At 37.0% G+C, this 24881-nt stretch overlaps 1 protein-coding gene across 6 annotated transcripts in view; it reads right to left on the bottom strand.

Moving 5' to 3' along the window:
- Window positions 1-23967, bottom strand: part of LOC117323912 (neuroendocrine convertase 2-like) — a 40465-nt gene extending 16498 nt beyond the window's left edge. For all 6 annotated transcript variants that reach the window (XR_004531855.1, XR_004531854.1, XR_004531853.1 and 3 more), the window contains exons 1-4: window positions 23590-23967; window positions 9644-9748; window positions 6979-7188; window positions 2112-2220 (exon numbers count right to left, since the gene is read on the bottom strand). Coding sequence is in view for 1 of the 6 variants with exons in the window: in XM_033879444.1 (XP_033735335.1) it covers window positions 2112-2220; window positions 6979-7188; window positions 9644-9748; window positions 23590-23778 (613 nt within the window). In the remaining 5 variants the exon portion in view is untranslated. The remainder of the gene's footprint in view (window positions 1-2111; window positions 2221-6978; window positions 7189-9643; window positions 9749-23589) is intronic.
- Window positions 23968-24881: the final 914 nt, after the last annotated feature.

Genomic DNA, 24881 nt, shown 5'->3' on the forward strand with positions numbered 1-24881 from the left:
AACGTGAATCGAATGTGTCTTACTTGTCAGTGATTGAAGTCTTTTGTCGTCTAAACAAAGTTTATGACGTCAGTATCCCGACGCTAGTCAAAATCAGTGACGGTGAGTTTAATTTGTATGTGTTATTCTCACCATCGCCAGTTCGAGTCGATACAAATACTTATTGAAATAAATAAAATGACACAGACAAAATCTTAATTCAAGAAAGGCATCAATCGACAGCATCAGGAAATACAATGTAACTACACCAAACATGGAAAAAAAGACCAAAATATAATCATGATATCAGCTCAAGATAAATGAAAACAAAACTATGATAAATTGTACCAACTGACGGGACACCAAATCTATGATAGATTGTACCAGCTTACGACAAACTTAAACAAAACTGTGATAATTGTACCAGTTGACGACACATGGAAACAAAACTGTGATAATTGTACCAGTTGACGACACATGGAAACAAAACTGTGATAATTGTACCAGTTGACGACACATGGAAACACAACTGTGATAATTGTACCAGTTGACGACACATGGAAACAAAACTGTGATAATTGTACCAGTTGACGACACATGGAAACAAAACTGTGATAATTGTACCAGTTGACGACACATGGAAACAAAACCTTGATACAAACTGAGGACACATAAAAAAGGATAGGGTACACAAAGACCCAATGATACCAAAACATATTGTGAACCCTAGTCACGTCAGTAGGAGTATCATATCATTGATGACTTCAGATATGGGGATCACTAATACTCTACTTTACAATGAACAGATCTCTTATATTTAATATCAAGTTGGTTCTGGCATAATCAGATGTAGCCCAACATAATGTCTCTCAGACAGTCAAAACTTACAAGGTGTACAAAGAATATACAGCGTCGGATGGCTTTACTATCTACGGTAAAAAGTTGGTGTTTTGGAGTGACAGCATGACGGTTGAATGTGAAACCGTTTACTAATATTTAGAGCATCAATCTTAACGAGTACGTGTTGATATTATATACAGACAAGTCACCAATGTGTCCTGTCCAGCGATAACAACAGAGAATACCGTCATAAAAACAAAATAAAGTCAAAAACGATAAAACTACGAACAAAGAGTATAGATTTTCATAGAAATTCAGAAATCCACACAATGGCACAAGGAAGAGTGACAAGGTGGTCCAGAAGGGAACGCGTCTTCAGCTTTACCAACGACACCAGAAACATGTCCAGCAGAGACGCAGAGGTAGAATAATGAAAACTCTATACATGACTGATCTTATATCATTAGCTACCCAAACGCTAGCACATGTGAACACAGGAAGGGAAGAGGAAAACTGATATGTATATATAACCTGACAGATTTACCATGTCGTAACTACATATGTCATGTGATGACGGTGTCGACGGGAGCATACTCTACACTGTAAGTACCAGGGTAAACTCATCAAAGGAATTTCACATCAATATCACATCAGTTGAAATGAGTAGGTGTGTTTCAATGACAACATGGTTCATGCTTCTTAGTGTTGGACTAGGTATTGCCTGAAGGAATTGTCAAAAGGAGGAATCGAAAATAGTTCACATGACGTTTGGCCTTGCTGTTGTGTTAATATAACTCGGCTAGATGATATCCCGGGTGTATCCGTGTTTAAGACCAGCAACTTATCTCATGTCAGATTCAGTAACATTCCTAGTCTGTCATTCATTGGTTTCGAAAGTTTCATTTCCCATTGGGCTTTTCTTTTTATGAATATGTCATCTAAATTGTGTATAAATGAACTGAATAATTTCCTGCTACATCAGGAAGCAACCTTCCGAACAAACTACGACCTGTAAGGACTATATGAGCCTGGATCTTACTAATCGATACCACCTCTGTTATATCAATTCCCACCACGAACCAATATTCACGTGCGGGTGTTACCGAGTTTTATCCACAATACAATGCCGGGTCTCACTACCGCAAAGATTATATTTTAATTGTTATTTGTGGAGCGCAGAAAATTATGGGGGTGTTCAGAAATGTTTTGAGTAATAAACTGTCATTATAACAGCATTGTGTTTTTAAGATATCCAAACAGAAACAAATTCTAAGCGCGTTATAAACACTAACCGTCGTCCATAATGGCGGTGGTGATTTTCTTCCCCGTGTAGCCCATGGCCCACGCCGCTTCCACATTCAAGTCCAGGCCCAGAATGCCCCCGGATTGGCCCGTGTTTTTCTGGTAAAATAAAACGGGTATAACCATTGTACAAATGATTGTAGATAATAGTAGTAAAATAAATGTTTACTCAATAGGCTGTAGGGAATAGTAGAATGGAGTATAAGATAGTTGTCTGTACGAAAAGGTTAACAAAATGTTAGAACTTAGATTGAAGAAATAAAATAATTAAATAATTAAAAGACGAAAATGAATTATAAGACAATTAAATTATAAGACAATTATACAAATAAAACAATTTAACCATTAATAGAAAAGTAAAGAAAATGATAACATAGTTAAACATCTGTATAAGATTTATTAGTGGAAATAAAATCCTTCATGCTTATAAGACCAATCACCGATATGGACCGATGCTACTTCGGAACACGTTGTAAACAGTAATACAAAAATAGTAGCAGTCAGCCATCGATTTCTCTCGGATCAGATGAAGGACTGGGCAATTGTTTATTCTAAGCAAGTTTTCCTTTCCAGCTCGCGTAGGCGGAATATTGATATGTGAAAGTAGATGAGACAGGCATCTTTCAAGGTCTGATAGTCTCCTGGTGTTGTCTCATAATATTTACAATCGCCTCAGATTCTGAATCGATAACCAAAGTATGAGTAACTTATTTGTCAATAACTTAAGCACAGAAAATGACCCAGGTCGCCGCGTATGAACGTATGTTAATGGCGGATTACTTTAGCAAACCACGTTTCAGTGTTTACTTAAAGAAAATACCTTAGTTTTGTTGAAAAGGCAAAAATAGATCATTACTATTTTACGTTTCCTAATATTATTTTTGTTGATATTATGTTTTAAGTTTTTAAACTAACCAACATAATGTTTTGACCATATTGATATCATTATTGTATAATGTTAACTCCATCAGTGTCACCGAATCGAGGTTGAAGATATTACGCCACCGATATGGTAAATACTGTTTGTCACAAAAAATCAAAACACGACACCCATTCTATAGAAATATGTTTAAATAAGAAAAAAGTAAAATATTAAAAGTGTGCTAAATATGGTTGCCTGTAAATCCTAGAGTTACAATGTACCAATTTTTTCGGGATACCATGCATCATTTTTTCGGTTTAAAAAATAACCACAGAAGCTAAACCTTGTAGATGATGAACAAAGCGTGATGTATGCTTTTGGCATTGTATAAAAAATACAACAGTATAAAAAATAGAAAATTTAATTAATACATAAAACCCACAAATGATCGCCAAAAACAGGTTCATTTCAATGTACAGTGATCAAAAGTTTGTCCATTTTATTCTTGTTTTCTGTAAACAACAGGTTTCCTATCCTATATCACTACAGCTAGATGAGTATATATACTGATTGATCTACTATGTTTTCTGTCCGCATCACCTTAATCCGTCCGTTATAAACACACTACCCTTATCAGGAAGCTTTCAGAGGAAGTATAATAGCCAGAGAGAAAACAGTGTCCGGAAGCTCCCCTATCCTAGTCAGCAGATTCATCCGCGGCGAACAATTCTTGATTACATTCATGTAGAGCTAATGTGTCGGAAACACCGAAATGAAACATTCATTGGATTAAACCGCCAGATCACATCAAATGTACCGCAATCAAAGCAATAGGAATCTTAATGGATTTAAAGCGTCATCGTGTGGGCGCTGTGGTGTAAGGGTCAGGCGGGCCTTGGTGGTAACAGTAGGGTTGGGAAGGTTTTGGTGGTAAAAGTAAGGCGGGGGTAGGTCTTTGTGGTAATAGCAGGCCGGTGGTAGGTCTTGGTGGTAAAAGTAGGGTTGGGAAGGTTTTAGTAGTAACAGTAGGGTTGGATAGGTGTCGGTGGCAAAAGCAGGGAGGGGTAGGTCTTTGTGGTAATAATAGGGCCGGGTAGGTATTTGTGGTAATACTAGGGCCGGGTAGGTCTTGGTAGGGCGGGGAAGGTCTTGGTGGTAATGATAGGGCGGGGTAGGTCTTGGTGGTAATAATAGGGCGGGGAAGGTCTTGGTGGTAATAATAGGGCGGGGTAGGTCTAGGTGGTAATAATAGGGCGGGGTAGGTCTTGGTGGTAATAATAGGGCGGGGTAGGTCTTGGTGGTAATAATAGGGCGGGGAAGGTCTTGGTGATAATAATAGGGCGGGGTAGGTCTTGGTGCAAGTAGTTTGAAATGGGAAGTGTTTTGTACTAATGGTCGAGCGGCATAGGTTTCGGTGTACTTGGTTTGGTGGTAACGGTAGGGCGAGGCTAAGGTTTGGTTAGAAAGGTCTAGATATTAAACTTCATTTCGTTTGTTTTACGCGCTATCAAGCCAGAAGTAGACGAAGCAATCATATGACACATGAACCTCATGATTACCGTCACAGTAGTAATTACCAGAACACAACTTACGATTTTCTTATTTCAGGGTAAACAGATCACGTTTTTAACCAGTCAGTCCATGGATGTCGGTTGTTCTCGATAACATAACAAGCTAACTGCTCAAATCGCAATACCCTCAAGAAATCATTAACTTACTGCATTCAACTTCACCACAGTCAAAGGGAATCACAAACTTACCCCACTCAACTTGCTTACAACATCAGAGAAGACAAAATTACTTCGCTTTTACTCAACTTGTTAAAATAATTAACGATCTCATGATAAAGGATACAAAAGAGGAACAGCAACACCATATGAAATAAGTGATGTATACTGTTCTTCGGGGTATCTTATTTCAGTACTCTTGCTTTGTTAGAATAAGAGAAGAGGATACAAGGAAAACAGATGGGGAAAATATGGCAGTAAACATAGTCAAAGATGAGATGGAGACATCCTGTGTGTTTTGCTATCTAGATAAACACTGGTGTGATAAATACTGCATTCGCAACTTCTCGACGGATTCTGTACTTCCATCTAGCTGACCGAAAAGAATCGTCCAAAGTGTTCCGAGTGATAATTCAGTATATGTGTTTTATCATTTGACATACGTAAAAGGCTCAACTAGGTACAAGATTGATTTCTTTAAACACTGAACATAAACCCGAGGGTTTGTTTTCTCTACCAGCCTGTCATCAGTCATCTGAGGGCACTAGTCTTGACTAAGTGTAATTTGACTAATTATATAATATAAGTGCCCATGTCAATCACAGAGGAAGTGTCCCCTAAGTAAGTCCTAATTGGTGATGGTCAGTGTCTACTTCCTAACTGTGAAGGCTCCCGGGATCGATAGCGGATGTAGCCAGGTCATGCTAGGCCATTCCCTCCATTAAACAACCGTGGAAATACCAGAGATAACAGTAAAATCTGAGGCGAATACATATAACGAAACATTGTAGGATATTCAAAAGTGTGCTAAATTATCGGATAATTTACCTCTTTCCATCCAACAGATTCACTGCAGGTATGCAGCTGCAATAACTTATACGGGCAGTATAGTTACGACTACTGTAACCCTGAATAACGTAATTATATAACAATGCCAAACATACATGGTGTAGAAGCCTTGCTGGAAACTAGAAGGAGCTGTAATGAAAACTTAATTAGAAAAAGCCGAGGCAATGACACAGCTGATTAAGGATCATGATACTTTGCCTTCGAACACTCCGAAAGATTGCTTTATTTACTTTCACAATTAAACGTAAATGTTTGTTCTAAAGTATTTCAATAAACTTGCTCAGGGGAAACTCCTTACTATAATAAAAATTATAAGCAGATTTATCAACATCCCCAGTTGGATAAAAGCATTTTATCGAGCAATCCTTTCTTCATTTTTGTTATTTTGTGTTTTATTTTTCTCGAATGACGCTGTCATTACGGAGTTCTTTGTTATTTTGGATTCCGCGGAATATCGACATGTACAGAGCCGGGAAGAAACGGACATGTTCATGACTAGGTGCTGCCGGTCGGTATCTATCAATACATTAATTAGTATTGAGTCGCAGACATAAGCGGGACTCTCTTTCAATTACTGCCACATCCACAAATGTCATCATGTGGTCCGGCACACTGTAAACAGCAACCGAATATTAAAGCATGCCTTTGTACATCACCAGAAAGTCTGATGTCTGTTTCTGATGTATATTTAACGTAATGTTGGTGGTTTGGGGAAGGACGCCGGAAACTCGATGACATTTATTGAACTTAACATATTTAGCCATTCCCGTCTTCTTTCAGCATGCTCCATCTGTTTAAGTGAAGTGTTTCCAAAGGTCAAACAGAGCCGAGGTGACGCAAGAAACCCTGGACCAGAGCGATCACTAGACTGCTAGATGTTCTAATGCATTTAGGAAGGCTTGTGTCGTTAACATTAAATTCTGATCTGAGACGGGAAAATCGATTTCATCGAAGGCCTCCGCAAAGCAGATTGTTAGGCTCTCAATGGCGACATCGCAATCTCAGATAACATCACAGGTCTGAAGTAGGAACCTTATCTGCCAGCAGCCTGTCTAGCTGGGTATCCCAACAGATCACTTCACCATATAAAATCACTTAAAACCTATATTTAGGTATTCTAGAAGCGTGAACACGGATCACAATGAGGGCATATTTAAAAATATAATTCTTTGACATCTCGAATTCGATCATATATTAACATCCACAAGATACGGCTGATATTGCAATACTGTAAGATTGAAATGTTGTCTTTAACATGTAATGTTGACATTAATTATAGCACCTGTGATATTTTGTTTCATGTTATGAAATTAATTCGAAAGGCATCCATAATTAACAAAGAAAAAGACCCCACCACAACAAGGCATGTTTCCTTTAAATGGAACAAGTCTTTAACCGTAACACGACACTAACACTTACCAGGTACCATTCTTTCGCAAACAAAGGATCGTTGGGTGTATGCGCCGATTTTCCATCTTGCTGAATATCCTGCGCTGTGAGATCGTGATTGAGTAAGAAATGTTCTATATCCGGGGCTGTCAGTTTGATATCAGATACAGGCACACCCTTCAAGGGTTTGAAGCCCCGCTTGGCTCGTACATATCCAAGTTGTTGTACCGCTCTCTTCACCTACACAGGAAAGAAAAATCGAAACATTAATCGGGAAATCCTAGCGTATTATTTTGCCTTTATGCTATTTGCTTTTAATTTCCCCGTCCTTTGTTGACAATAGCGTCAGGCTTTTTTGTTACAGCTATTCAGAAAGTGATTAAGAGATACATCTCTTCACAGAACGCAGGATGAATTTCCGTTTGGATTCTTTGCATGCTTTTAATTACAAACTAAAGCTACTGCGCCTAATTGGTTTGTTTTTAGTTTCTTTGATATTTTAGTTTAAATGAGTGTTATTTACACAAATGTGATCTAAATTTGGTATAGTTTTGGTCTAGAAGCGGCCATTTTGCATAGTTTCGCTGGCAAGTTTGTCGTATCAGTGATCATCCAGTCATTGATGTTGAATCGGCAGACATCTTCACAGAACACAGACATAGCTGTGTAGTATCTTATATCTCACACACCACAAACACAGACATAGCTGTGTAGTATCTTATATCTCACACACCACAAAGTCTCACAGAACACAGACATAGCTGTGTAGTATCTTATATCTCACACACCACAAAGTCTCACAGAACACAGACATAGCTGTGTAGTATCTTATATCTCACACACCACAAAGTCTCACAGAACACAGACATAGCTGTGTAGTATCTTATATCTCACACACCACAAAGTCTCACAGAACACAGACATAGCTGTGTAGTATCTTATATCTCACACACCACAGAACACAGACATAGCTGTGTAGTATCTTATATCTCACACACCACAAAGTCTCACAGAACACAGACATAGCTGTGTAGTATCTTATATCTCACACACCACAAAGTCTCACAGAACACAGACATAGCTGTGTAGTATCTTATATCTCACACACCACAGAACACAGACATAGCTGTGTAGTATCTTATATCTCACACACCACAGAACACAGACATAGCTGTGTAGTATCTTATATCTCACTTACCACGAACACAGACATAGCTGTGTAGTATCTTATATCTCACACACCACGAACACAGACATAGCTGTGTAGTATCTTATATCTCACACACCACGAACACAGACATAGCTGTGTAGTATCTTATATCTCACACACCACGAACACAGACATAGCTGTGTAGTATCTTATATCTCACACACCACGAACACAGACATAGCTGTGTAGTATCTTATATCTCACACACCACAAAGTCTCATTTGTTTGCGTGTCTCATGCATGTAGCAAGACCATACCCTCATAGGTTATGCTCTGTGGCTTTTCGATACAGTAAACAAACAAATCTTCCGGTGGTGATAAAGAACAAAATGGCCGCCTACACACTAAAAAATACATCGGAAGATGACGTAGGTCAGTACCCATGATCAGCCCGGAGGATAATTAATTCTTTCCTCATTTCCAATTTCCAATTAACAATTGCAATTAAATTTGATACAAACCAAATTACGACTGATATGATTAAATACAAACAAACCACATTGCGATTAAATTTGGTTCAATTAAAATTGCATTACAATCAAAGTAATCTGAAAGTTGAATTACAATTAGTGTAATCTAAAGGTGACCAAGACTCCATTGGTTAAATATCAAACGTCACTAATATGGTTTATTTTGATTTGTGTTCTTAAAATCGTATAAAAATTAGTACATAGTTCACACGCGGTTGATGACCATATGGAAATATAGCCGGATATCCTGATTTTATTAAGATATATTATAGTTACTTATGGAATATTTGATTAGATGTGTTCGGGGCTCGTTAAAAAGTCTCGTGGTTCCATTGTCAGCATTCCGGATCTGGAGTGGCTGTGATTCTATACAGACAGAACATTGGGTTTTATTATATTTAGACATGTCAGGAGTCTAGCCATTATGTGTTATTATATTAAGACATGTCAGGAGTCTAGCCATTGTGTGTTATTATATTTAGACATATCAGGAGTCTAGCCATTATGTGTTATTATATTTAGACATGTCAGGAGTCTAGCCATAATGTGTTATTATATTTAGACATGTCAGGACTCTAGCCATTTTGTGTTATTATATTTAGACATGTCAGGAGTCTAGCCATTGTGTGTTATTATATTTAGACATATCAGGGGTCTAGCCATTATGTGTTATTATATTAAGACATGTCAGGAGTCTAGCCATTTTGTGTTATTATATTAAGACATGTCAGGAGTCTAGCCATAATGTGTTGTTATATTTAGACATGTCAGGAGTCTAATTATTATGTGTTATTATATTAGGACCTGTAATGTGTCTAGCCATTATGTGTTATTATATTAAGACATGTCAGGAGTCTAGCCATTATGTGTTATTATATTAAGACATGTCAGGAGTCTAGCCATAATGTGTTGTTATATTTAGACATGTCAGGAGTCTAGCCATTATGTGTTATTATATATAGACATGTCATCAGTTTAACCATTGGGTTTTATAATATACAGACAGGTGCCTTACCAAAGGGTGTGCTTTCAGTAGCCGTGTGTGGAGCACACTCCTTCTCATCCGAACGTTTGGCACAGCATTGTGTATAAAATGGAATTCCCGAGGAGATCCCAGCATCTGAAACAGAAACAGCACATTGTCAGTGGGACAGGTTGTTAAACATTAATAACACACCAAAATAAACTTCAGCACACCGATATGGGATATTTTATTGAATTTACTTAATATTTTGTTTTTATGTCAAAAAAGATATTAAACTAAAAGACTGTTCGCAGATACACGTGTATTTATTGATGTCAAAGTTGGCAATGTTGAATGACAGCAGGGCTATAGAAATGTAAAGATACCTTGAACACCAGGAATCATTTTCAGTCACATTAATAAAACATGTCAATTTGATCACTATGTTTTTTTTTATTTTGCTTTCATGCTTTGGATTTTTCAAGGATTTTTTTAATGAAAACCTTACTCGAAAAAATTGTATGGACTTTTCCCGCGCTAAAACATATTGCAACGAGTAATATAATGTAATTTTGATGAATTATTTATAATCGAGGGAATAACATCATCTAACCTAAATCCAATTACTTTGTAATTAGTACAGAGCGACCTTAATGCCCCCACCATCACGGTGTTTCTAATGAACGCGTGAGTTTGCTGTTCGGATGTCGCCAAAAGGACATTCGACACATAAACCTGTGTTTTTATTGATCCAGATAGTGTGATATATACCGTAATTAAAGGTTACAATGGGGGCTAACGTTACTACAGATAGTGTGGTATATACCGTAATTAAAGGTTACGATGGGGACTAACGTTACTTCAGATGGTGTGATATATACCGTAATTAAAGGTTACGATGGGGACTAACGTTACTACAGATAGTGTGATATATACCGTAATTAAAGGTTACGATGGGGGCTAACGTTACTACAGATAGTGTGATATATACCGTAATTAAAGGTTACGATGGGGACTAACGTTACTACAGATAGTGTGGTATATACCGTAATTAAAGGTTACGATGGGGGCTAACGTTACTACAGATAGTGTGATATATACCGTAATTAAAGGTTACGATGGGGACTAACGTTACTACAGATAGTGTGGTATATACCGTAATTAAAGGTTATGATGGGGGCTAACGTTACTACAGATAGTGTGATATATACCGTAATTAAAGGTTAAGTTGGGGACTAACGTTACTACAGATAGTGTGATATATACCGTAATTAAAGGTTACGATGGGGACTAACGTTACTACAGATAGTGTGGTATATACCGTAATTAAAGGTTACGATGGGGACTAACGTTACTACAGATAGTGTGATATATACCGTAATTAAAGGTTACGATGGGGGCTAACGTTACTACAGATAGTGTGATATATACCGTAATTAAAGGTTACGATGGGGACTAACGTTACTACAGATAGTGTGGTATATACCGTAATTAAAGGTTACGATGGGGGCTAACGTTACTACAGATAGTGTGGTATATACCGTAATTAAAGGTTACGATGGGGACTAACGTTACTACAGATAGTGTGATATATACCGTAATTAAAGGTTACGATGGGGACTAACGTTACTACAGATAGTGTGATATATACCGTAATTAAAGGTTACAATGGGGACTAACGTTACTACAGATAGTGTGGTATATACCGTAATTAAAGGTTACGATGGGGACTAACGTTACTACAGATAGTGTGGTATATACCGTAATTAAAGGTTACGATGGGGACTAACGTTACTACAGATAGTGTGATATATACCGTAATTAAAGGTTACGATGGGGACTAACGTTACTACAGATAGTGTGGTATATACCGTAATTAAAGGTTACGATGGGGGCTAACGTTACTACAGATAGTGTGGTATATACCGTAATTAAAGGTTACGATGGGGACTAACGTTACTACAGATAGTGTGGTTAATACCGTAATTAAAGGTTACGATGGGGACTAACGTTACTACAGATAGTGTGGTATATACCGTAATTAAAGGTTACGATGGGGACTAACGTTACTACAGATAGTGTGATATATACCGTAATTAAAGGTTACGATGGGGACTAACGTTACTACAGATAGTGTGATATATACCGTAATTAAAGGTTACGATGGGGACTAACGTTACTACAGATAGTGTGGTATATACCGTAATTAAAGGTTACGATGGGGGCTAACGTTACCACAGATAGTGTGATATATACCGTAATTAAAGGTTACGATGGGGGCTAACGTTACTACAGATAGTGTGGTATATACCGTAATTAAAGGTTACGATGGGGGCTAACGTTACTACAGATAGTGTGATATATACCGTAATTAAAGGTTACAATGGGGACTAACGTTACCACAGATAGTGTGATATATACCGTAATTAAAGGTTACAATGGGGACTAACGTTACCACAGATAGTGTGGTATATACCGTAATTAAAGGTTACAATGGGGACTAACGTTACAAACATTTCTATAGATACTGTGGTAAATTACGTTAACAAATTTACGACGTGGAGTAACGTTACTACAGATACTGCATTCAATAGAAATATGACAGGGACAAACGTTTTCTACAGATAATGTGGTAAATTGCGTAATTGTAATTACGACGTGGAGTATCGTTACTACAGATACTGCATTAAATTATGTGAACAAAATTGCGAAGTGGACTGACTTTTTTGCAGCTATACCATTAAATTACGAAATAATTACGACGCGGACTAACGTTACTACATATACTGCATTAAATTATGTAATTGAGATTACGACGTGGACTAGCAATAATTGCTATGGCTGTCTACATTATCGGCTGGTTTGTATATCCTAAGTTAACGTACATGTGAGAGTTTGGTGGTGAATAACGAATCTACTGGAGAATATCTTACGTTAGATTTAAAGGCAGGAATAACAAATGAGATGAAAAAAAATCCATAGCATTAGTATGCCAAGCCAAAGATTTTTTTTTTTTATATTTGTACGGAATAAATGAAAATGTTATACAAATAAATGTATATTGCTCACTAAACGTGTCTCTCTATAACGCCGTTTTTCAGCATCAGTATAACTAGATGACCAAGGCCTGCTCTGAGGATCCATCAGTAGAGAATCAATTAAAGGAACAAACATTCAACGTTGACAAAGATGTATCACATTTTTCGGCATAGCCGTATAATATTCTTTTGGCCCCGGATATGACGCGACAGGTGGCGTTACTGGTCAAGATGACTTGTGATTGGTCAATGTAGCGGTAAATGCAAAATGCAGATATGCAGATATGCAGTTAAAAACGAAACACAGTTAAGATTGAATACAAGCTGAATAAGTGGATGTATCTTTTCAAATGACACATTAATAAAACTATATTCCTGATTCAAATACAGTCATATTATCCCCAAAAATGAGTCTAAATGATATAATTTTGTTATCCGTGCTGAAACGCATTAGTTCGTTGATTTATTTTAACAGCAATTTTATATTATAACTACCAGCATTTAAACTATGCCGTTTATCTTTTTAAAAGATATTTCTTGTTACCAGTTAAATACCGAAAAACATCCATTCTATAAAAGTTACGTTTTTACTAGTAAACTTTTTTCTGATTTTACCAATTAAAACACTGCTTACAAACGACAAAGTGGAAAATTAAAAGCTGACCTTGTATACTTGGCAATAAAAATGTAATAAACAGAATATCTAACAGTATATCCCGTAATACCTATATATATATATTTCACTTATGCGGCTAAAATACTCAAACTTAAAGCGTCCACTCCGGGTCGGAAGGATCGTAGAGAGGAAATAGTCCTCTCTCGGCTCCGTACCGGGCACACATATCCCACTCATTCTCTCCTTTTAAAACGAGAAGATCCACCAATATGTTATGCATGTGATGCTCAATTCACAGTGAAGCATTGTTTAATAGAATGTTCCGATTTCAAGCATATTCGTGATAAATACTTTCGAGTCCCGGATATGAAAACTCTTTTCAGTTCCGTGGATTCGAAAACAATATTTAGCTACTTGAAATAAATCGATCTATTCTATAGACTTTGATGTCATTTACCTTACTCCCTTTGACGTTCTATATATATCACAAAGTTCACATAATCTATTCGTATATATATATTTTTACCATTTTTAACCAACCTTCTTTTTATCATAATGATCTAAATATACAATACGAATGCTTTTAAAAATGACCAATTTTATCTAATTTTAACATAAACAATCAAAACGATATTATTGTTTGGCCCTAAATGACCCTAGTTGTCGATGAGCCGTAAAACTCAAACATACTCGAGGCTGTCTCTGTCACTTCATAATGGTCACATGATCAATGGCATTTAGACCGTGACCAATACCATTTTACCCTGTAGGTTAGTACGTAAAAGGAACTGTCGTGTTTGTAGCGCTAACAGCTCTGTGACAAGCTGTCAGTACATGTTGGCAGATGTGACTAGGACTAGGTAAGGTTTCCACATAGATTTGTTAAAGAAGATCGATAACTGGACAAGTCAGATATTATTCCGTCACCATAGTGACGTTCAACTGACCATTTGGTCATCTACGTATGGGAGATGATAAATATAATTAGCTTTCATAAATGTCGACTCTCAAAGAATAGTAGCATGGAAACCGCACCGAAATATACCCGGATGTACTGTGACAGTTATACAACTGTGTATAGATGTAGATGTAGTTTTTGACCAAGACAGCTATCCAAATAGTATATTGGTACTCCTTCCTGTGGTGTTACTGGAGTATACATGTATACTATCGGTACTGCTGGAGTATTTCAGAATTGAATGTTGCTTTGGTCGATTTCATGGGGTGATGAATTGAGTTGCTTTTTGTCTCTACAACAACTCAATTCATCTCCCCATGAAATCGACCAAAGCAACATTCAATCCTTATGTTTCAATTAACACGCATTTTCCCAAATAAATTGAAGAGGTAAAAGTCTTCAGTTACTAGAACTTGTGCAAGTTTAATGGTTAGTACTTAGTGATTAGATGATGACCAAATTGTATTATTAAGACAAAAATGCGATTACGCAACATATTTACCATAAAACAATATCAAAAATAGCATGATTTAATTGAAATACTAAGTTTGTCATTGAATTTAAGATCTACTATAAATGCGCTCCGCCAGCTGCGCGGAAGAATAATGACTTGTCTGTGTTCTTCGGTTGTCTCCCGCTTCGATACGAACCGAACAGCCATCTTTACGATTCGAAATATTTTACGGAGTTGGTTGTGACCTTGAAACGATCACTACAACTGATTAAAAGGTGATGCTTCAATTATTTTATGTTTACTGATAGTTTGTTGATCGCTTGAACTTAATATATTTATTCCTATGGATGCTCTATTTCGACGGCGCAACACACATGGACTTGATAGGAATGATTCCCGTGGTGTCTGGTGTAGGGCCAGAGCGCACTACTCTATGAAAACGTGGAATTTTCAGACACCGTTTGCACCGTTTGGTGTCGCTAAGCTTTTGGTGGAAACACAATAAAAATCGGGCGTGACATAACACCCACCTTACATATATGGATAAATGAGATATCTATTTACACCAAAACACCTGGTTGTTGTACAACTTAGGACGGACGCTACTCTATCTGACATACCTTTCAATTTGAACGACATTATCGACATCCTTAAATCGTTAAATATTAGTAAAGCTGTAGGTATTGATACCATAAGTCATCATATGTTAAAAAACACAGCACTATCAGTAGCTCTTCCTCTTTCTCTTATCTTTAGATCTTCTTTAGAAACTGGTATCTTTCCCAAACAATGGAAAAAAGCATTAGTAATGCCTATATTCAAAAAGGGGGATAAACAGGTAGTTTCAAATTATAGACCTATTTCACTATTAAGCACCGTTGGTAAAGTTTTTGAAAGATTGGTAGTGAAATATTTGCACAACTATTTATTAGATCATTCATTAATATATAAATATCAGTCTGGTTTCCAGCCAGGTCATTCGACAGTACATCAAATGATTGAATTATATCACACTTTATGCGAAAACTTAGAAAAAAAACGTCCTTCATGTATAGTTTTTTGTGATATTTCAAAGGCGTTCGACCGTGTATGGCACAGGGGATTGGAAGTTAAACTAGCAAATTATGGCATTTCCGGAAAATTGTTAGCGTGGTTCAAAAATTATATTAGTGATAGACAACAACAAGTCTTTGTGGGAAATACGAAGTCTTTGGTTAAATCTACCAATGCCGGAGTTCCTCAAGGTTCTGTATTAGGCCCTCTTTTATTCATTCTATATATTAATGACATAGCTGATAACCTGGAAAGTCTTTGTAAATTATTCGCAGATGATACCTCCTTATTATACTGTGATACATCTCCTCAAACTATTGAAAGAAAAATAAATAACGATTTAGATAAAATTAAACACTGGGCTAGTAAGTGGTTAGTAAATTTCAACCCTTCTAAAACAGAGGCATTACTTGTTTCCAACTTTGAACTTGAATATGCAATTGAAATTAAGTTTAATAATGTAAATGTAGACTTTGTAGAAAATCATAAGCACCTTGGAGTAGTATTAAGTGAAAATTGTAAATGGAGTATGCATATAGAAAATATTTGTAAAAATGTGTCAAAACAGGTAAGTGTTTTACGAAAACTGAAGTATTTGTTAAATAGACGAACTTTAGACAAAATTTACAGAGCATATATTCTTCCTTTACTAGAATATTGTTGTGAAGTTTGGGACGGATGTACCCTCGGTGACGCAGACAATCTAGAAAAACTACAGTTAGAGTCTATCCGTATTATAACAGGTTTACCATCTTATGCAAGTAGGGTTTCATTATATTCAGAAAGTGGACTCGAACCACTAGTAAATAGAAGAAAGAACAGAAAACTACAACTTTTTTTCAAAATTCAAGCTAACCTCACGCCGAATTATCTTTCAGCTTTACTACCTCCTTTAGTGTCACAAAATGTAGAATATAACCTCCGTAATGCAAACCATTACTCCTTACCTAACTTCAGACTTCAACTTTCTAATAGTTCTTTTTTCCCGTCTACTATTCGACTTTGGAATAATTTAGACCCTGGCATAAGACAGAGTAGGTCAGCCCCAGCTTTTAAAAACTCTCTTCGTAAGCTTAATGACATAAATATCCCCTCTTATTATTTGTTTGGTGACAGAAAATCTAATATTTTGCATGCTAGATTAAGAACTAATTCAAGTACTCTAAACGACGACTTATTTCATGCTAACTTAATTGATTTTCAAATTTGTCATTGTGGACATTCTATTGAAAATGCATTTCACTTCTTTTTTATTTGCAACAAGTACATAGATCAGAGAATAAAGTGGTACCGTGAGTTAAATGATTTCATCCCACTGGACCTACAGCTTATTCTACATGGCAGTCATGAATTATCCAAAGCAGACAACGAAAAAATATTTCTGCACACTCAGAAATATATTCACGATACAAATAGATTTTGATTTTACATTTGTACTTTCTCTACCACCTACCTCTCTCTATCACTCCATTCGTGCAAGTCTCCCCATTTTTTTTTTTCATTTTTTTTTCAACATATCTCTCTTCAGTACTTAATATATTTGATATATTGTGTTTTTAGAAAAAGGGAAAAAGAAAAAAATCATATATATATATGTAAATTGTTTAACCCCTTTAACTCTATCAAAGTCTGCGTCTTTTATCTTTCTCGACTCATATGGCACTTGGGAAACGGAAATATCAGAAGGAAAGGAAAGACCAAAGCGAAAGAAAACCGTGGCAGGGGATATGATGAACATTGAAAAGCCGAAAGTTACGAGTAGTGGATTGTGTACTTGTGCCATCTGGGTCGAGAAAAATCATTCACGCAGTCTTAAAAAAAAAGATGTTTCAATTACTAGTGGAAATGTCTAAATTATTTCATAAAAGAATTAAAATGAAGGAGATGTCACATTCTTTTCACATACTTGCACCTTCTTACACCCCATCCTTACCCTTCCCTTATCCACACTCCCACACTAAATAATTATTTTATTGTTAATGTCATCTTGTATATTTTGTATGTGTTATATAATATTGTATGGAAAGGGCTTGATATAAGTTGGAAAACTTGTGCCCAATCCTATTGTATATATTTGATACAATAAAATATGTTTAAACTAAACCAAAACACCCATTTAGTCCACAACCGGTGTTATATTCCGTCCATATAGACCCTCGCTTTACGCTGGTCAAAATTTCACACTGTTGGCCCACCATTTTGTAAATGACAGTGCAACTAGCCTAACCACCCGAATCGGAACGCAATGGACCGAAAAGACCAAATATCATTCATTGTTTTTTTTCTTCTTACATAGTTTAAATACAGAAAACTAAGCGTATTGTTTCCGAAAACCATTTATATTTAATACAAGAATACATAGATTCTAGTTAGCAATATACCGTCGAGTCAAGTGTGAATCTTTGACCATCGTAAAGCGAGGGTCTATACATGTACATCTGTATGATGTAGGTACTACTGGAGTATATATACGATATTGGCGATAAAGACATTCCGTGGGGGGTACGCTATACCACGTGACATTGAACCCAACTCGAGGGAGTATATATAAAAGTTCGCTGGTTTCTACAGAACCGGTTAAGGACGTTAAGCCCCATCAATCAATCAATCAATCAATCTACAGAAGATGACTGTATTAGCAGTAGCAGAGGAGTCTTTTGAAGCTAGAGGCTCAACGAAGTATAAAATCAATAAATAACGACGCTTTAAAATTTAATTAAAAAACGACAAGTGTTTTGGAATAAGGCTGTGGTATGGGAAAAAAGTTTTTAGATTAAGACTGTGATATAGAATAGCTATTTTCCTATAGTCAGGTATTATAGTCATACGTTCACAGGGCAATGCCAGCATACAAATTACTTAGAGAGAATTCTAATTAAAAAAGACTGTTAATGTCATCCTGCTAGTGCCCGTAATGACGTCAACATCGCGACAATAGAGACGCCAAAAGGTCATAGTGAAAATAGATGGTCCATCTTAAGAAACACACCGTCAGTAACGATACATTATTTTTGGTTAAATCCGTTAGAAAAAAAGTTGAAGAAATTATTTTTATTGAGCTACCTTACTGTTTCATTGAACTACCTTACTGTTTCATTGAACTACCTTACTGTTTCATTGAACTACCTTACTGTTTCATTGAGCTACCTTACTGTTATCATTGAGCTGACTTACTGTTATCATTGAGCTGACTTACTGTTAATATTGAGTTGCCTTACTGCTATTATTGAGTGGCCTTACTGCTATTATTGAGTGGCCTTACTGCTATTATTGAGTTGCCTTACTGCTATTATTGAGTGGCCTTACTATTGATATTGAGCTGACTTACTGTTAATATTGAGCTGACTTACTGCTATTTTTGAGCTGACTTACTGTTATTAGTGAGCCTCGTATTGAAGGAGGTACTCAAGGATGTTTTTTTTTAAAGTTCAATTATTCTCTGACTATATAGCAGCCTAAGGGGTGGTCTCATTTGGTTAGTTTATATCGACGAGGTAGCACTCTAAAGTAAGCAAGACAAGCGGCTTTTGCAAAATGAACAAAATCGGTTAGGATTAGGGTTAGGGTGAAAGAGTCTGTCATTGCCATGGCTGCCATTCATTGTGGCTTTAGATTGATTGAGCATCCGCCTTATTCACCTGATCTCGCTCCATCAGACTTTCATCTATTTCCAAAACTGAAAACAGCTATTTCAGGCACCCTAACCCTAATCCTAGCATGCAGTGGATGACTTTCTGAACAGCCAAGAAAAGGAGTTCTATAAAAGTGGCATTGAGGCCCTTAAACACCGCTGGCAAAAGTGTATAGATACTGAAGGGGATTATGTTAAAAAATAATACAAAATTTAAATCCTTCAATATGAGGCTCACAACTTAACAATCAGCCATCGTATACATGTATGTAGGATTAACACACAGTTCATAGTAAAAGATATACAAAATGTTAATATAATGTGTTCAGCTATTTTATTTGTAAATATGCGGACAGTTTATCAAATAAAAGAAATTCGTATCCCAACATTTTACTGCTTTAATGCAGCTTTAACTGTCTCTGTTAAATTATTGCATTAAAGGCACAATAACTACTTCTGTTACGACTATAATTGTTACCGTTAAATTACTGAATAAAAACGACTATATTATAACTGTCATTGTTAAATTACTGCATTAAAGCGACTATAAACTGCGACTATACATTGTAACTGTCAACTTTACTATTGGAAAATATCATCAGACATAAGATACAGACTTTTCCTTTATTATAAAAATCGAAAGTGGCTATTCGTGTTTTGTAAATACAAAGTAAAGTCAGTGCCAATCACTACACGGTTGGTCCTACAAGCTCGCAAGCAGAACACTGCGCAGACTCATCACTCTCGCCCACGTGATTCCATCCAGCTTTCCCCGTACAGCATTAAAAACCCGGGAAAATATATCAAATCCTACTGTTTTGGTAAGGATTCGGGACATTTGTATCCATGTTTAAGATACTGCATTTCAGACATAGAGTTATTATACTCGATTGAAGACTGCGGTTTACTTTTATGTTGTATCAAAAGATATATTACGCTATTACCATGCCCCCTCCAAATACTTGAGCTTCTCAACTTGTCTTTTAGCTTTGAAGTGGAAGGATTTTAAATTTCATTCCGAGTAAAACCTGTCGTGTTATCGTGTATGTAACTTCAGGTCTTATAAATAATCACTATAAGGATGCTTGTACAATAAAATTATAACTGTAAATGTATACTCATTAAAGTGACTATAGCTGTAAATTTATACTCATTAAAGTGACTATAGCTGTAAATTTATACTCATTAAAGTGACTATAGCTGTAAATTTATACTCATTAAAGTGACTATAACTGTATATTTATACTCATTAAAGTGACTATAGCTGTAAATTTATACTCATTAAAGTGAGACTATAGCTGTAGATTTCATACTCATTAAAGTGACTATAGCTGTAAATTTATACTCATTAAAGTGACTATAGCTGTATATTTCATACTCATTAAAGTGACTATAACTGCAAACTTATACTCATTAAAGTGACTATTACTGTAGATTTCACACTCATTAAATAAAGATTCCTTCTGATAGAAAGTGAAAAGGGCTGACGATATACGAGATACCCGAAAATATATATGTTTACGGGTTTTAAAACACGGTTTACTTCGATGGACGTTCGTAAATATGTATCTGCCTACGTAGCCACGAGTCTGCGCGCCGTAACACTCTCCCAAAATAGAAAAGGGTAACATATTGACTACGCATGCACAGTGTTCTGCTCACGAGCGGTACTATAAGCATTATTGTAGGGCCTATGGAATTGTAATGTGAATGTTTTGCATTGATTTAGATATTTACAATACATGGTTAGGGGCGCTTGATATTTTTATAATTAAAGGAATTGCATAGTGTCATATATTTTATAAAAATGTATTACGTCTGTAATATTTTCCAAAAGTGATTGTTACAGTTATATTCGCTTTAATTAGATTGTGAAGATATACATATATTTCTATACCGTTAGTGCATTCTCTGTCGCATTTTGTGAGAAAGAGTGAAGACGTCGTCGGTGCTGTCTCATCTTTAAAAATTACAAATTTAAATGGAAAATTAAAACAATACGACGTCTTTGAATATCAAGATTTGCTAACACAGAATCATACACACTAGAAGTTTTTGAGATGTTATATTTCATTTATTTAGCTCACAACAAAGTACTTATTAGTATTAACGAAAATAGAAGGCGGGGTCCCTGTGTCTTCCATTCCATGGTCTATATGCATCCCATTGAGTGTCCATTTACTTCCCAGGGTTGGGTCCATATGTCTCCTCATTCAAAAGTCCATATGTCTTCCCGTGATGCTCCATGTGTCTCCCTTTAAGGGTCAATATGTCTTCCATTGCGGGTTTCATTTATCTGCCAAAGAGAGTCCATTTCTTTCCCATGGCGGGTTCAACATGTCTTCCATTTCGGTACTCCTCATACGGGGTCCATATGTCTTCCCATACGGGGTCCATATGTCTTCCCATACGGGGTCCATATGTCTCCCAATACGGGGTCCATATGTCTCCCAATACGGGGTCCATATGTCTCCCAATACGGGGTCCATATGTCTCCACATACGGGGTCCATATGTCTCCCAATACGGGTTACATATGTCTCCCAATACGGGGTCCATATGTCTCCCAATACGGGGTCCATATGTCTCCACATACGGGGTCCATATGTCTCCCAATACGGGTTACATATGTCTCCCAATACGGGGTCCATATGTCTCCACATACGGGGTCTATATGTCTCCCAATACGGGTTCCATATGTCTCCCAATACGGGGTCCATATGTCTCCCAATACGGGGTCTATATGTCTCCACATACGGGGTCCATATGTCTCCCAATACGAGGTCCATATGTCTCCCAATACGGGTTCCATATGTCTCCCAATACGGGGTCCATATGTCTCCCAATACGGGGTCTATATGTCTCCACATACGGGGTCCATATGTCTCCCAATACGAGGTCCATATGTCTCCCAATACGGGGTCCATATGTCTCCACATACGGGGTCTATATGTCTCCCAATACGGGTTCCATATGTCTCCCAATACGGGGTCCATATGTCTCCCAATACGGGGTCTATATGTCTCCACATACGGGGTCTATATGTCTCCCAATACGGGGTCCATATGTCTCCACATACGGGGTCTATATGTCTCCACATACGGGTTACATATGTCTCCCAATACGAGGTCCATATGTCTCCCAATACGAGGTCCATATGTCTCCCAATACGGGGTCCATATGTCTCCAGTTCGGTATTACTTACCTTCTGATGGGAAAGTTGTCGCGCGAAAACCAAATCTGACTGTTTATCACATATATATGTACACGTTGTATACTAGTGTTACCACGTGAGCGCGACGTGGGTGACCAGGTGTAGACAGGTCACCAACCCAGTGCCACGTGATGAATACCAGGTAAATCCTTCTAGGCTACCTAGGATAATACCAAAACGAGGCTTGTTCACGATAAGTAGAATGATAGGAATACGAGATTTGAATTGGAAATCATCGGCATCACTGAAGTAGATATTTTCAATTTTTAATCCATTGGTACAGCAGTATAATATTATTAATTGACTTTCTCCATAGATCATTCCTACTAAATTTTGGTCTATGGGCACAGGCTAGGTAGGCTTAAATCGAAATATCAATCTATCGATTAATTGGTCATTTGATCAATTACCACGCTTTCGGAGAACATTGTGCGGTGTGTGTAAAACAATATACGATATTGTAGGGAGTGGTATGATTGTGATGAAGGTATTGTCACATGTACAGTGTTAGGGTGTCACTCTAATAACCGCCATTGTAGGCGTATGTTGGGGCGTCTAATGTAGGGGTTTCCATATCTATTACCTCAAGCGCTAAACCTGTATAGACGATAAAGAGGTGCAGTTCTACAAGCAAAAGTTGAATGTTGTATTAGATCTAAAACAGGAAATCTAGAACAATTTTCCAAAACAATATTTTAGTTGTTGAAATTTGATTAAAATGAAAGTAATTTAGGAAGTACCTAAAGGATATTTGAAAAATGTTTAGATAAATATTTTGGTTTTCGCAAAACGATATTTCTAAGATTCTAGTTTGCTTAAGATTGCATAGTCTTCGAAACGTGTAATATCCAGATATCCGGAGACGGTTATTACGCTGAGGAGTTCTGCCGGCAACGACAAGTTCTATCCTATTTCAAATACCTATCGATAATTACGGAAAGTGTAAATTCATCAAAACAATCACGAACATGCGGTATTGTCAGTGAACACGTTTGTTTGTCACTGGGACCATAACTGTCAAAGACAAGACTCACCGGTGCTACGAAGGTGAATCCAGTCCTTTTTGCCACCTCCATGGCAGTTTCCGGTCCCACATCGTCTCGGAGCTCCACAAGCCAGTGGTTCGTACTCACGTCCTTGCTACATGTCGGAGAGAGCAAACACACGAACAGGCCGGCCAAAAACAACAATATCCTACCAAACCATGATCCTATATTTGGCATCTCAAGCTCAGCCTGAAGTATAAATTCCGGAATTACTCTGCGCTAATAGACCGCGCCGTCTGTTACGTATCACCTCTTTAACTTACAGTGTTTACAAATCTCTTAAATCTACCAAAACACTAGCACACAGAATGTCAACCCTCTCTCGATCACCACTGTTTCTCTAATGATGTCCTCATTATGGAATAGTTATGGTGGATGGTGTCACGTGGTCGCATGTACGTCACGTCCTCGCGAGCCAATGTATGCCCGTAGTGGGCTTTCCTTTGTAGCTACTGTTGCGTACAGAACTCATTGAATAATGTAGCTTCTCGGATCAGTAGCCCTTCTTCCTGTTTCCATGGAGTAGGGAGATGGCAATATTGATTGCTCGTGCGTACATGGCGTGGTATCGATCTGGGTACTCTCCCGGTATGGCACTCTCCATTGTGCTGGCACTGTTGACATGTAAATGTAATGTAATATTTAAAGAAATGTTGATACGGTAAAATGTGCCAAATGAAATAATATGGAAAATGGTATGGTTAAATAGAAGCTTTGAAATCCGCTACAATTAAATAATTGTGTAACGTGTCCTCAATCAATACTCCGAGAGGAAGCAATGTTGAACGACAGTACGCCATTGAACGGAGTAGATTGGTTTATATTTCAGTTGTTTTCGATCTGTCATTATTTAAAGCCTCGAGTCTTTTGATCAGCTTGGTCAGATTATATATCAATAATTAATTATCCGTATTGACCAGGTCAGCCAACATTGTTATGAATTTGTTTCTGATGCTGTTAGGGAAATATCGTCACAAACATGTGAATGACATTGACCAGCCTATCTCACTATAAGCATGCTAGTGACGCAGACCGAATATACTCGCCGCAAAGATGTGAGAAACGTAGATCAGCCAATTTCGTCATGAAGGTCCGTAATACGGAAGCGTATTAGGCTCACATTGGAGTATATGTTTCAAATGTACTTTTCAAAAATTTGAACCTTACAAACGCTTTCCATAAATATATATATATATTTTTCTGGTGATATATAGCTGATGATGAAAAACTTCTCCTTCGGGTTTTCCTTTATCTTTTCGTCCAATCGGAAGTTTACAACT

This window comes from Pecten maximus, chromosome 3 (assembly GCF_902652985.1).
Source record: "Pecten maximus chromosome 3, xPecMax1.1, whole genome shotgun sequence".
Lineage (NCBI taxonomy): Eukaryota > Metazoa > Mollusca > Bivalvia > Pectinida > Pectinidae > Pecten > Pecten maximus.